Below are 15,590 nucleotides of genomic sequence, written 5' to 3' on the forward strand. Positions count from 1 at the left end.
ATGGTGAAGGGATGGAAGATGGAGCAGGTAGGACCAGGGAGGCGACGATGGAGGAAGGAGCCAGCAACCAACCCGGAGAAGGGCGAGACAGACGATGACAGACAACAGGAGGAGATGGGATGGAGAAGGCAGGAGGAACCAGGGCAGTGAAGACGGAGGGAGGAGCCAAGAGATGGATTGTGAGCCAGAGCAGGAGGAACCCATCAATAGATCACCAGAGCCCAGCCAAAACGCAGGTCCACGACAGAGTCGCAGGAGGGAGTAGCCATGGTGGAAGCCAAGGAGGAGGATCTAGGGAAGCAAGCTTCTGCGAGGATGCAGGCGATGGTGACCCAGACAGAGCCGAGCAGACATGGAGCCTGGGCTACACTGATGATCCAGAGGGCCAAGGCACAGCAGCAGACTCCGGCAAACGAGGTGGAGACGTGGCTCCGGAAGACCACGATGGAGCCGGAGTGACTGAGGACGAAGGCAGAGCCTGGGGGAAGGAGGAGCCTGACAGAGCCAGAGGGATGGAGTGACGAGGCAAAGATAGAGGAGTGGAGTCCTGAGGCGGCGGATGACTGACGACTGACCAAGGTAGAGCCGGATGGATGAGGGAGCACAGTGGAGCCGGTGGGATGATGGGCCACGGTGGAGACGAGGGAGATAGGAGCCAAGGCGGAGCTGATGGATCAGAGGACTGGGGTGGAGACAGGGGAGCCTCATGCCAAGGCGAAGCTGATGGTAGGAATCCCTGATGCGGACCCCTGGGCGAGAGTAGGCTGAGGGTGTGCCGAGGGGGTGATGAAGAAGAGTTCAATATATTTTAATTATCCAAATAACAGGGCAAAATCTACTGTACACATACATACTAGCACAAACTGACAAGACCAGACATCAGACAGAGACAAGAGGGCAGAATAAATACACAGCAGGTAAGGGCTTAATTGATGAAGGGCATGTAAAATAAATCAAATCAAGATACATGAGGAGAAACTAGGTCACAGAGGACATGAACACAACAAAACCTTGACATTGGTTCTATTCATTGGTTGTTGATTGGATTTTGTAATGTGGACATTGCACTCTTAAAAATAAAGTTTCTTCCTTTAACATCCACTGAACCTTTCCACTGCACAGAAGGTTCTTTATAGTGGAAACATCTTTATTTGTTTATCTAAATGCTCTTCACAGTAAGAAAAAAAAAGATTCTTTAAGAACTGTTCACTGAAATGTTCTTTAGGGGGAAAAAATTAAACCACCCTTTTGGAACCTTTATTTTTAAGAGTGTAGGAAGTGACATGGGAGGTTTTCTGAAGCCCACTACAGTATAACCTGCTCATTGGCCCTTTCCCAACATACTACTCTAAAAACAACCGGCCTCAAATCAATGTCAAAGGTCATCTGTCTTGACTACTGTATATTCAGTCATCAGCAGATGGAGCTTTTCCATACCATTACCATACCCTACAATCCTCTGACCCAATTCCACAGATTACACCCTTCAAATCCCGGGAAGAATCGCAATCAATCCCAATAAATTCCATCGTATTATTAAAATATAGGATCAGAAGTGGGAAGCATAGAATAGAGAAAGGGGGCAATAGCCCAAGCACAAATACAGATGGTTTGTTGCTTATATTCCCAGGATAATTAATCACCATATTCAATTACATTAGCGTGCTTCTAATCAGCTGCTGCTGGGATGATGTGCAGGAATGAGAGAAAGGAAGACGAAGGAGGAGAAGCAGGGATAGCTTAGTTGAGGTGGAGGAGAGAGAGAGCTGGGGAGAATAATGAGGAGAGCTGAGGAGAGAGAGTATGGAGAAGTGCTTACACTGCACCACGGAGGTGGAAAATCTCTGAAGAGCATCAAAGGCTCGTTGCATAATTAGCATTTAAATTCGATTAAAATTCAGTTGCAGTCACCATACATGGGTGGTTCACATGACATCACATGCTTTTTTGTCCATAGGGTCATAACCATTAAAATGTAGTAACTTAAAATATATGTTTATATTGTGAATGCAACCCATTAGCTGAGATTATTACTTACATACTCTGTTCTCACTTGAGTAAAACAGACTTTGAAGTTAATATACAAATGCCAAGTGCAAAGAGAACAAGTAAAGGAAATGAATTACAGGCATCTTTGGGGAAACAATGAAACAGTAAATAGACTGGAACCAGTCATATTGCCACATTAGTGAAAATGACTTAAAATTAGTATGGATGTTTATAAATGTATATGCTTATGAACTTGTTTGGATACCAATTTTTATAAAACATTTTCTTATTATAAATATCTTATGGTGTGACAAACATACTTGGTGTCATTCATAAAAAATAATCAAATTTATTTATCAAAGTACAATAAAAATGCTTAAAATTGTAATAGTATTCTGTGATGTTACAACAAAAATTGATGTGCATTAATGAATGCTTTATTTTTTAATGACTGAAGTGAAAAATAATTTGTACATACTTGACCAGTATATAATCTGTCACACATAACGTCTTCAATGATTAGCACAGAAAATATGACAAAATTAGGTTACAGTTTTGTATTTTCATAATAGCCAACAGTATAAATGACATGATTTTCATATCTTGTTTGGTAAGATTTTTGCATTTCATGTTTCATCAATTCATGGTTAAATGTCAACAACCGACACAGAAAAAATAGGATGGCAGAACAACCTGAATTTATAAAAGGAAAATGAACGCTCAATTTCATTCTAAAATGTTTCTGAAAGCACAAACCCTCAGAGCAATCTAAGAAAATGTGAATCACTTAAAATGTTGTTACAAGCAACTATTAAACAATTCTTTGCTTAGTTTGAACAGATTGATCATACAATCCACTGGATTCAACAGTCAAATGTATCTCAAAGCTAAGACTGTACAATGTTAAATGTAAGGGATAGTCAATTATTTAAGGAATCAAACATAGCCCAGCTCTATATTAACATCAACACACAAGGGAGATGATTTCTCACCACCCACCTTCAACCCACCACCATCCAGAGCTGGGCGGCGTTATGCAAATCTTCCCACATCGTGACGTAGACATGTGGGGGCGTGTTAGAACGAGCCGTTTTAGGTAGGCGTGGTTGACTCTTAACTTTTATAAAGAATATCTCTTTGGATTTGAGACTTTAGTCTTTGCAACTTTACAGATCTTCTTTATGCACCAAGAGCTTGTAACACTTCAAAGAGAAAGGAAAAATTGAAATCGCATCATATGACCCCTTTAACAATATTTATCTCCGAAGCACAGCTTATATTTTCCATCACTTTAATTTCTCAATGCGTTCAGCAGGTGGAAGACCTTTGAAAAGCCCCAACAGCCCCTATACCACATTTCTTTAGTGCCGCCCACTTTTTCAGCGGCGTTGGTTCTGGAAGTATTTTTTCCATTAAATTTTCCCATGGGAAATTTAAAAGTATTATGAGCCATGAACAAAGCCAACGAGTTACGAGTTGAATCACAAAATTACAATCTTTTATTTGAAGCAAAAGTTTCAAGATCGGACAAAAAGACAAAGGTACAAAGGTGCTCAATGGCATAGTGAGGGAGAGAACTACAAACTACAATCTACTATTTAATTTTATTAAGTTGTTGATTATATCTATAAACAATATATTTTAAGATTATTGCAAAATATGCATATATATAAAAATATTTAAGTGTTTTAAGAGCTTGGGGAGCCCGACTCGATTACATCATTTGCAGTGCTTGATAGGCAGAGATCAGCTCTCTTTTGGTGTGATTTGCTGGCTGTGACTCTCTGATTGGTGGAATATTCTGTACAGCATTATGGGTAATGAAGTATTTCACCATGAATTCCACTATAAAATTATGTTGAAATAATGCAAACAGATGGCTTCAACAAAAGCATATACCATCGATTAGCAACCTCATAGCTCACAGTATCTGTCTTTACAAATCAAACCTTACAAATCAGTTTCCCTAAAAAGTTTTACTTCCGAGACCAGACTGTTACAATCTATTACCCCCACTACTGCCCTAACAAAAGCTGTTCAGTAATGTTAGGAAGCATACTACATAACAACCAAACACTTTACAGCATGTAGTAAATAGAAGTGTGCTGCTGAATTGAGTAGGATGTGGGAATAATTTTTCTCCAGAGTAATACACTCCCTGAACAGCCCATGAATCTTTCAATGGTGATCATTTAATTAAGAATGAAGAAGAGTGGCCTTAAAGCAATTAAAGTTTTTTATTTATTTAATGAAAGAAAATGCTTTGCCACCTCAAGAAAATCAATCTTTATGTGATAAAACATTTAAAATGAAAACTTCCAGACACTGATCAAAGACTACCCTGGGAAAATCTTCAAGAGTCTGATTTTTAAATAACTACATACGGGCAATGAAAAGATTTTAGGTCATTCAGACCAAGACGAACAGTAAGACCCTTCAAGTACCCAAGTTTAAATAGCCATGTTTGGAATTTCCATGTATAGATATATCAGATGTCATTGCCAATATTGGCTCCAAAATGGCATTGATGAGGCTGTGGCATTCAGCGATGCTCTGCTGAAATGTAGATTACATTGAAATTAGCTAATGTTCATTCTCATTCAGAGTACATGCCTGTTATCATTCACAAAAAAATAATACCATATATCATATACAGCTGACCAACAGACTGTACTCTCAGTGGTCAAAAATGGTTGCCATTATCAATAAAAATTATATATATATATATATATATATATATGCTATACATTTTTAGTGTGTATGGGTATGTATGATATTTTAATACAAAATGCACATTCATGCCATAATTATACATTATAATATAGTATTTTTCTAATTCATGCATTCCTATGCAGACTATAATGGACACTAAAGGCGTTCATGAACATGAATAGCTGCCCTTACATTCTGCCCTGTCCACATAAGACCGGTGATAAAACGATCATGCTCTAAGCTGCCAATTCCTACGGCACGCTTCGCTATTTACAAGCAACTTACCCCATGTTGCTGTTTTTCCCTCCTGAGACGAGATGCGATTTGTTGATCACCGAGTTTCTTCTTCCAGCAGAATGTAGCGGCTTTGGATGCGGTGCGCGCGGTCAGTCACATTATGAGCAGCGGCATTCTGCGTCTCTCATTACGCGCTCTGTATGTAGGCTGTCAGATGCACTGGATGGATCCCACGGCGAATTGCCCACTAATACTGCCCAATTTCAGCTAGTTTGGCACACGATAGGCTCGTCTCGCATCTCCGCAATTCGAAAATGCGCCTTAATGGTAATTTTGAAGAGCGCGAGGTAACGATAGCGCTGGGGTGAATCAAGAGCCGCTGCCTCTCTCTCGGTGGGCGTGTGGCTCTAAACATGAATCTACTGTCAATCGATGGTCATAACACATACCACACAATATCCCACAACAACGCCCCTGGCACGCTCTTCTCCCATTAAAAAACACTTGCCTTTTCATCGGAGGATTTTACGACGATCATATCATCACAATTCATATTCGTAACAATAATTAGCTTATCATTGTCATAATTTTATGAAAATGACTCTGAAAATCTCTTCAGTGTAGTTAAAACTATAAATATTTTATGAGAAATTAAGAGTTAACCTTTCATTTCTAACCTTTTAACAGTTCTTGTTTACTCCAAGTGTAATAAGGGTAATTACTCTTTTAATTGGCATTTCAGTTTTTTATCTCTGTCTTCCTCACTTTATTTTTATTTATTTATTTTGTCAATTTAAACAGGAGCAAATGAGTTGTTACAGTGAATTACCACAGCCAAAGGCTGAGTCCCGCTGATAGTACAACAGCATGATTGCATGATCCTGTTTTTAAACAACAGTTTAATAAGTCAGAGGTAATACTGGTGTCTCAGACACAAACGTGGCTGTTAGTTTTATAGCCTATATTTCTTCTCAGCCAATGAAAATTGCTCCAAAAGAAGCAAAAGCATCAAGCTTTGCGTGTCATCAAGAACCACGCAGACTTAAAGTTGGTCTGGAAAAGTGGAGTGGAGCAAGATCTTCCATACCCACACAAAGCATTCAAAGCATTCTCACCTATACCCATTTTCCCCCAATTCTTACTAATGTGAGAGAGAAACCCACTCAGATGCTGCAATTTTCAGGAAACCCACTACAGGCAAATTCACTTCACTTCCACTCTGCTCTCTCTGTATAGTCTGAAACGCTGTGAACACAGAACAGTGAAAAATCTCAATGCTACATAACCGCACTGTGACTATTTGTCACAAATAGGCCAAGGCCTACCACAAAGATGCGAGTTGATACGCTTTACAAATTAAACAAGAACAACCAATGCAGTTGTTATAAAAGAAAGAAAGAAAGAAAGAAAGAAAGAAACCTGATAGCACACGTACATCACGGACATGTCTATTTTTATGTCTGCATTTACATCTGCAAGATGCATATTTTTTAAGTTTGCTCATCTGCAATACGTCTTTCCTATTAGATGTCAAATAGACATTTAGAAAATGTCTTTAAGATGTTTATGATTTAGAATGTAGCCTATGTAAAACTGACATCTTAAAGACGTTTATCAGATGTTTGTACACAGCAGATGCGTTCCAGTTGAAGCGATCTTTAACAGACATCTTGCAGATGTATAGTGCTATCTGGGAAAAAAAGAAAGAAAATATAGTTGCTTCAAAATGTGAACGTTTGACATATGACGGACAAGTATCTTCAAGTAATGTTTACCACGGGCCCATTTTTACTCATAATTTGAAGAGAAAAAAAAAATCGTAGGAATTAAGAAAAAGGAACCAATGACAACTGGCCTTCCGTGTTTGCCTACAGATTGACTCCACGGCGAAACAGCTACATTCTTTTTTTTTAATATAAACGATTTCATGAACGATATGTTTCAGTGAACATTAAAGAGCGGCTAATTTTTCTACCATCCCATGTTCTGTCCCCGGGACTTTTATTTTAAAATCAGAGGCGCGCGTGCGCAATAACCCGGAAACAGAGGATATGGTGTTTTGATATTTTTACACACACTTGTGCTCTTCTCTCTTACCAAACCTGCCAGCTCCACTGGTGAGTTTTTCATTTGTTACATAGAACAATCGAAGGCAATTATTACAGATTTTTTTTTACATTTAGTCGTTAACAGTTATTCTACTGAAAGCTAGTAAACTGTTGTGATGTTCTAGCGTTTATCGGTTAATCCGATGCATGTTTTGCTTTAAATTTTTACTTATTAATTCAGATAATATTTTCAGTGATATCAGAATCTCTCAATTTAAAATTTTCACTAAACACTGTAAAGGCAGGGGGTTTGCCAGTATAATTTTATAACTTTGCAAAGAACGTTCATTGTTTTTATTCTGCCTGTTAAATTTTTAAAGTTTAAAAGTGACAGTAAAAAAGCACAGAAATTATTATAATGACTTATTAAAAAATAATCTGTTTTCAGACTATTGTCTCCAAACTGACTGTTCTGTTTGTAAAGCCGCAGGCAGTAGATGTTTGTTCCTGCTGAGGAGGATGTTCCCTAGAGCTTTTGTCTTTTCCCATAAAGATGGGCAATCTGAACATATATTCCAGCATATTCTACCTCGCACTGTGTCCCAGCAACGAAGGATTAAAGCCCATCTGAATGAAACAATGTGAGTGGATATTGTACTTTTGACATCGTGCATATGTTCTATGAATCCATTTGATTGCTTTAGTGTTTATCTTCGTAGCTTCATTGGTCCACCGATGACTGTTCCTCGTTTGATTCCAACTCATCAGTGGACACCAGTGGAACAACCTGATGTTTCTTTCAGTCCAAACAGAGTAAAAGGAAGCAAAAGAAAGTGAGCAGCATTCTGGCATTTTGAACACGTGACCACAAGCCACTGGAATTATTGTCGCTAATCTGTATTTCAGTCAGTAGGACATGTTAAGTTCTTTGCCTCAAGCAGCATGTCTTTTACTGTGCCAGGAGAAGGAGAGACAATCACAGTCAGAATGACCTCAAGAGACAGCGCTTCGTTTCTCCAGGTCCTCACAAGCAGCCTGCTAGAAATGCCAACTTTACCTCCCAACCGGCGGCTGGACCAGTGACAAGCAGAGAAACGTGTAGTTCTAATTCCAGCATCCCCACATGCTCATCAGCCACCTCTAAACCTGGAGGCTGTGTTCCATCTTTGAGAGAAGGATCCCATCAGAGCGCCTTTCCCTCATCATCAGTCAATGATAAGGTGAACACACAAATAAAAGCCAGAAGTGTTGACTGATTTAGTCACATGTCCTTTATTTGAAGCGCACAAGTGATGGCAAATTTTAGAGAAGTAATAATGTATTTTACAATATTATATTTATGTTTCTTCTGCCCACAGCTAAGTCAACAGATTCTCGACCTGTTTCATGCTTGTGAGCAACAGAATGATGATCTGGAGAAGAAGGAACATTGCCGAGCAGCGCTGCAGAGGGACATCCAGACAACCTTCCCATGTACAAAACACTCATATTTACAGATATTTTGACTGGGATCTTCTCTAGCCATGGTTTAAATGTAAAGAGCACCCAAAAATTCAAATTTGCTGAAAATGTTCTCATCCTAAGGCCAACCAAGAGTTTGTTTCTTCATCAGAACTGGTCTGGAGAAATTTAGCATTACATCTCTTGCTCACCAATGGATCCTCTGCATTGAATGGGTGCCGTCAGAATGAGAGTCCAAACAGCTGATAAAAACATCACAATAATGCACAAGTAATTGAAGTGAACTCCAGTCCATCTCATGAAGTGAAAGCTGTGTTTGAAAAGAAAAAAAACATTTTTTAACCCTTTACTTTTTAACTTTAAACTGTTGCTTCTGGACAAAATAGTCATTAAACATATTTTATTGGGATGTCCCCGTTTCAATGCAAGTAGAAAACTTTTTTTATGAAGTACGCTTTTTTATGAAGTTGCTTGGTTATTTTGTGTTTATGTACCTCTTGAATTATCCCAACTCAGTTTTTGCCATAGCCTTAGATGCTGACATGGCAATAAAAATAAATTACTACTACTACTACTACTACTGGCCAAAATAGTCCATAAAAACGCTTCTTCCAATGAAAAAGTCCATCCCCTGTTGTCCTCTCACATCAGAATCCACCAACATATTTGTTTAGAACTGTTTTCACTCGTAAACAGTTCTTGATCTGTGCATATTTCTCTCCTGATTCAGACGAGACAACTTTGTTAGTGGAGAAAGCAATATTATGGAGAGAGGACTCATGTTTTAGCCAGAAGCAGTGATTTGAAGTTAAAAATGCCTTGATGGATTTGTTCATTAAAAACACGTAGCTTTTCACTTCACAAGACATTAATCGATGGACTGGAGTTGTGTGGATTATTTATGGATTACTAAAATGTTTTTATCAGCTGTTTGGACTCTCATTCTGACGGCACCCATTCACTGCAGAGGATCCACTGGTGAGCAAGTGATTTAATTTCTCCAAATCTGTCCTGATGAAGAAACAAACTCGGCTACATCTTGAATGAGTAAATATCCAGCACGTTTTTTGGGGTGAACTACTCCTTGAATTTGCATTCTTCATGAAATTGTTCTAATAATTTAAATCTTTTCTCTATCTTTGGTCAAGGTGCACAAGTCTTCTTGGCCGGGTCATCTCTAAATGGCTTTGGTACTCGCAGCAGTGATGCTGATCTTTGTCTTGTCATTGAAGAGGGAAAGGTATGTGTGTTGTAGAGGAAAAATGCTTTGTGTTTGCATTATGTCCAAATGGTTTCTATACTAATTGTTCAGACTTTACTTAGATATAATTGTCTACATACTCTTCTGTAGGTAAACCACAGAAAAGATGCTGTATATGTTCTTAGTCTTGTGCGGAAATTGTTTTACACACTGTGTAAGTGATCTGCCATACATACATCATTAAACATACAGCCGTTTCCCTGTAAACTTCTCTTTGTTTCATCCACTAATGGCATTACTGCTGTTTCACAGCTTACATTGAGAGGCCTCAGCTCATCAGAGCTAAAGTGCCCATTCTGAAATTCAGGGACAGAGTCAGGTAGGTCTTTTCAGTTTTTGTGTTGTATTTGCAGTCAGAAATAGGTGTGCCTACACTACCATTAAATTTTTTTTAAATAAGTTAACTTTTATTTAGAAAGGATGCATTAAATTGATCAAATGTGACAGTAAAGGCTTTTTATTTTTTTAAAGATAAGATTTTATAATTTCATTTCTTTTGTACGTTCTATTCATAATATATGTATTATAATCCCGAAAAACTGTATTACAGTGTCCATAAAAATAAGCAGCAACTGTTTCAGCATTTAAATAATAAGAAATGTTTGTTGAGCAGCAAATCAGCATATTACAATGATTAGAATTAAGACTGGAGTAATGGCTGCTGAAAATTCAGTTTTGCCATCATAGGAATAAATTACATTCAATTATATTAAAATGTTAATTATAATAATATTTAACAGTATTAGCATTTTTTTGCATATTTTGATCAAATAATGAAAACTATGTAATTTTGATACCTAGGTAAGTATAATTGACTTCTTTCTAAAATATTTTTAAAAAAATCTTACCAAACCCAAACCTTTGAACTAGTGAACTGTATTTAACCAGCACTGGCAGTGTGAATGTAGCAAGCATGAAAGTCATGAAAGGCAGTATCGTCTGAAAACAAAAGATCAATACATCAGCTAACCACAGTTTTTCTGGAATTCTTTTACATGGCAGTGGTGTGGAGTTTGACTTGAACTTTAACAACACTGTTGGTATCAGAAACACCTTCTTACTGCGGACATATGCCTATGGTAAGATCAGAAATGTTCAGAATTGTGTACCTAATTTAAATCTTTCTGAAAATGTTATTTATTAGTTTTTATATTCATTTCAGTTGAAAAACGTGTTCGTCCTATCATCCTTGTAATCGTGGCCTCTGTATCGTGATACGTATCGTATCGTGACTTTGCTGGTGATACACAGCCCTAGTGCCTACACTACCATTCAGTGTATTTTTTAAAAATATATTAATACTTTTATTTATACTTTACTGTATTCAATTACTGTATTAAAATGTTTTTTTTACAGAACATAAGATTTTAGAAAATATTTCTATTTCAAATAAATGCTGTTCTTTTGAACCGTCTATTCATCTAATAATCCAGAAAAACTGTATCACTGTCTCCACAAAAATAAGCAGCATAACTGTTTCAGCATTTAAATAATAAGAAATGTTTGTTGAGCAGCAAATCAGCTTATTAGAATGATTTCTGAAGGATCATGTGACACTTATGGCTGCTGAAAATTCAGTTTTGCCATCACAGGAATACATTACATTAAAATATATTAAAATGTTAAATTGTAATAATATTTAACAGGATTAGCATTTTTATTTTTGATCAAATAATAAAAAATAATATGTAATTCTGATACCTTGGTAAGCATAATTGGCTTCTTTCTAAAATATAAAAAAAATCTTACCAATCCCAAACTTTTGAACGGAAGTGAACTGTATTTAACCAGCACTGACAGTGTGAATGTAGCAGGCAGACAGGTTTGATTGTTTACTGGGAAGTCATGAAGGGCAGTATCATCAGAAAACAAAAGATCAATTCAACAGCTAACCACAGTTTTTTTCTGGAATTCTTTTTCATAACAGTGGTGTGGAGTTTGACTTGAACTTCAACAACACTGTCGGTATCAGAAACACCTTAAAGATGCTGTATATGTTCTTAGTCTTGTGCGGAAATTGTTTTACACACTGTGTAAGTGATCTGCCATACATACATCATTAAACATACAGCCGTTTCCCTGTAAACTTCTCTTTGTTTCATCCACTAATGGCATTACTGCTGTTTCACAGCTTACATTGAGAGGCCACAGCTCATCAGAGCCAAAGTGCCCATTCTGAAATTCAGAGTCGGGTAAGCATTATCAGTTTTTGTTGTATTTGCAGTCAGAAATAGGTGTGCCTACTAGTGTTGTGTTCAAAATATCGATACGACGATGTATCGTCACAGAGATTTGACGATGCGAGTATCGATACAGCTGGCCCTGTAAAAATATTTATTTCAGTTGAAAAACGTGTTCGTCCTATAATCCTTGTAATAAAGAAGTGGGCCAGTCACCACCGCATCAAAGATGCCAGCCGAGGAACACTGAGCAGCTACACCCTGGTTCTTATGGTCCTGCATTACCTTCAGAGTAAGTCATTTTTCTAACATTTTGGATTAAGGTCTAACACACTAAACATTTCTAATTAGCAGTGTTTGGACTGAGAGTGTAATGAGTCTTAAAAAATATGCAAGATTTGAAGCTTTCTTGTGCTTTTCTGCTTTTGTTCTGTTCTAAATGTTTATTGTTTCAACCTCATATAGCTCTTCCCGAACCTGTCATTCCATGCCTTCAGATGGATTATCCAGTAAGCAAATTGTCTAATAAATGAATGATGCATAAAAATATGCTTTTTTAAGAAATTACTTCATGCTGCAACCATTTCTTGCAGGAGTGCTTCAACCCTAAGATGGACATTCATCTTGTGCCAAGTGGACCAAGCAATATTCCGGCTTTTGTGTCTAAAAACCAATCATCCCTGGGAGACTTGCTCTTGGGTTTCCTGAAGTACTATGCCACTGTTTTCAAGTAAGTAACATTTTACTGGCATCGGCATTGATCAAATGATTTTATGGCATCGGCATTGATCAAACCTATATTTTAGGCAAAACAAGAAAACGTTCTGAAACATTTTCATTCTAGGTCACTGCATTTTGTATCCTACCTAAATCTTTGAATTTGTAGTGCTATAACACATAACCCTCTTGTTGTGTTCCAAACTTTTTTACCTTGAGAGGATTTATTTTTCCCAAAAATCCTAGTTAATGTTATTGCATTGGACTAAAACTTACTGACTTTGCTCAAACAGGGTATAATAACTTAACCAAAAAAATAAATAAATTACCCACCTTGTTACTATTGTGGTGTTCACAGTCAAAACATTGCATATACACTTCTTGTTATACTATATATTATTACTAAATATTTGATTCATCAACTTTTATCAACTTGTTTTCTTTCAGTTAGCACAGGTTTTGTATTTCTTTTTGGAACTGATTGAACGTAGGACTCTGATTTGAGCTTAAGCACCTCAGTTTTTGAGTGAACAGGAGGCCTGTGACCAGTCAGGTTTTGTAAAAGAAATACAAAACTTGTGCTAATTGAAAGAAAACAACTTGACAACAAAATTTAATCCAAGATTTGGTGATAATGTAGTATAATGAGCAATATAGTATAATTCAAGCAATTTTTAAAAGGCTGGTCATTTTTGACTGGGAAATAATTGTCAATCAAATATGTAATGTTTGTATCCCAGTTTACACAGCACATTAGATTTTCTTGTAATAGATAGGGGCCAGTGTTGCTAACAAAAACTAACCTAAATCTAAGCCACCTGCAAAGCTCCTGTTTCATGTCACTTTGCTAGATTGACAACAGCAGGTGAAATTCTGGCTTTGCATGTGGCCCTGGTCCAGATGGCCTGCTCTAATGCTCATAACACTGGATATGTGCATATGCTTCTTGGAATAAACAAGTCTGAATGCATTGAAAAGCATGTCTTTAAGTAAATCGTTATATTTCCACAGATGGGATAAGCATGTAATCTCTGTGCGTGAGGCAAAAACTCTCCCCAAGACCTATTGCAGAGAATGGAGAGATAAGTTCATTTGTGTAGAAGGTAAACAGTCCCATTATCTTTGTACATCACATACTGAAAGAGTAAGAATAACAGGTGTTTGTTTTTATTATTGTTTATCAGTCCCCTATAACTTGAATATTTATATTTTGTTTTAGAACCATTTGATCGGACAAACACAGCCAGAGCCGTTCACGAGACGGTTAAGTTTGAAGCCATTAAAGCAGAATTTACAGAGGTAAGCCTCCTTAAATCAGTGTTAAAAAATTTATTCAATTAATATTAAAATATAATTTTAATACATTTGAGTAAAACTCATTCCTGCCAAGTTGAGTAACTGAAATAAGCTTCTCAGTGTTTTACACTAATGATGTAATATGCCGTATGTATTTCAACAGAAATTCAGAGTAAAATCTTAAAAGTGATTGTCTTCTTGCAGAATATAAGAAAGTATGTATGGGTTATCACAAGAACAGATCATTTCAGGGTTGTAATACAGGAGTGAAATAATTTGTATGCAATCTCTCTGCATTTACACTCGGCTATATTCTCATACAGAGCTACTTCCTTCTTTTAAGGAAGCTAAAGTTGTCATGAGGAATGGGGAAATAAGGTCTACAGAACAACTGGAATTTGTAGTTACTTTTGCAAAATACTATTCTGATCCTATTAATGAACAAGGTCTGTTTCAACAGCAGGCGAGTTTATTTGTGGTGTTTATTGTTCATTTACAGTCCTACCAGGTTCTGCAGCTGAGAAAAGATCTCAACTTTATCCTGCCTCTCAAAAATACAAGACCAAAAAGATAGCATGACCCCAGATAAGAATAAACTTACAGAATGGATTAAACTTGGAGTCTTCAGTGATACATTGTAAGAAGAAATGCTTTTTTGGGTGTGCTGGACATTTTGGAATGTGTTGAGTCAAATCCATTCAGCTGACTAGGATATTATCTGGTCCCTAGTCAGGAACAGTGTCTATGTTTGAGTTGTACATGTAACATCAGACACTGAGCAATATCTTTTGCCCATATGGTACACAGTCTGCATTCAGGAAATTAATTTGATGTTGCAAAAACATTTTTCTCTGAGCAATTTTGGGTTTATTAGCCAATAATCCTTTTCCTGCTCACTGAAATTAAAGCAAAACAGCCCAAAAAATTCCTATCATGTTTATGTTGACAGCTTTCCTGTGATCTTTGTTTTTCTTAAAAACCCAAAATTATAATACTTTTTTTTTGGCAATTGACTACTTTTACCTTAACATTTTCAATGATGGCATATCTATTGGATTCTATTATCGGTCATGTTTTGTATAGTTTGTACAGTCTTTTAAATGTTTAACTGATTAAAATGTCACTATGAAATTGTAATTTGCCTTTTGTCACTTATTTTTTTGTCTTAAAAGTCTCCTTTGCTCACTTGTTTTGTTGGTAATATGTTCTGTTAAATACAAAAATGAGAAAGCAATCTTTTGTGAAAGTGGTAAAACTTCCCTGGTAACACACGTACATCACAGAGACACCAATTTGACATCTGCATTTACATCTGCAAGAGGTATTTTTAGAGTGTCTGCTCATCTGCAGTACATCTATATGACGTTTCCTATCAGATGTCAAATAGACGTTTAGAAAAATGTCTTTAAGATTATTTAGAATGTATGTAAAACTGACATCTTAGAGACTTCTATCAGATGTTTGTACACAATAGATGCTTTCCAGATTACATCAAAATTCAGTTTTGCCATCACAGGAATAAATTACATTAAAATATATATTAAAATGTTAGTAATAATATTTAACAGGATTAGCATTTTTATTTTTGATCAAATAATAAAAAATAATATGTAATTCTGATACCTTGGTACGCATAATTGGCTTCTTTCTAAAATATAAAAAAAATCTTACCAATCCCAAACTTTTGAA

At 36.7% G+C, this 15,590-nt stretch overlaps 1 protein-coding gene across 3 annotated transcripts; it reads left to right on the forward strand.

The window, feature by feature from the left end:
* Positions 1-6,967: 6,967 nt before the first annotated feature.
* On the forward strand, positions 6,968-14,935 carry LOC107756276 (poly(A) RNA polymerase GLD2-like). Of its 3 annotated transcripts, none has more exons than XM_016573299.1 (15): positions 6,968-7,055; positions 7,435-7,627; positions 7,706-7,819; positions 7,948-8,206; positions 8,345-8,459; positions 9,596-9,687; positions 9,799-9,862; positions 9,961-10,027; positions 10,711-10,787; positions 12,052-12,180; positions 12,354-12,397; positions 12,482-12,618; positions 13,617-13,708; positions 13,825-13,904; positions 14,401-14,935. In XM_016573299.1, the coding sequence occupies exons 2-15, from the start codon at positions 7,506-7,508 to the stop codon at positions 14,473-14,475; spliced, it is 1,467 nt and encodes a 488-aa protein (XP_016428785.1). In that variant the 5' UTR covers positions 6,968-7,055; positions 7,435-7,505; the 3' UTR covers positions 14,476-14,935. The 3 variants fall into 3 exon arrangements, with proteins under 3 accessions (XP_016428785.1, XP_016428783.1, XP_016428784.1); XM_016573297.1 differs by having other exon boundaries at positions 7,471-7,627; XM_016573298.1 differs by having other exon boundaries at positions 7,477-7,627.
* The last annotated feature ends 655 nt before the right edge of the window (positions 14,936-15,590 follow it).

This window comes from Sinocyclocheilus rhinocerous, unplaced genomic scaffold (genome assembly GCF_001515625.1).
Source record: "Sinocyclocheilus rhinocerous isolate Xijiao unplaced genomic scaffold, SAMN03320098_v1.1 scaffold1043, whole genome shotgun sequence".
NCBI lineage: Eukaryota > Metazoa > Chordata > Actinopteri > Cypriniformes > Cyprinidae > Sinocyclocheilus > Sinocyclocheilus rhinocerous.

Excerpts from the sequence above, each read along its gene's own strand:
- LOC107756276 (XM_016573299.1), top strand. The coding sequence starts at position 7,506 with ATGTTCCCTAGAGCTTTTGTCTTTTCCCATAAAGATGGGCAATCTGAA. Across the intron at positions 9,688-9,798 it reads TTGTCATTGAAGAGGGAAAG|GTAAACCACAGAAAAGATGC; the intron begins GTATGTGTGTTG and ends ACTCTTCTGTAG. Across the intron at positions 12,619-13,616 it reads TACTATGCCACTGTTTTCAA|ATGGGATAAGCATGTAATCT; the intron begins GTAAGTAACATT and ends ATATTTCCACAG.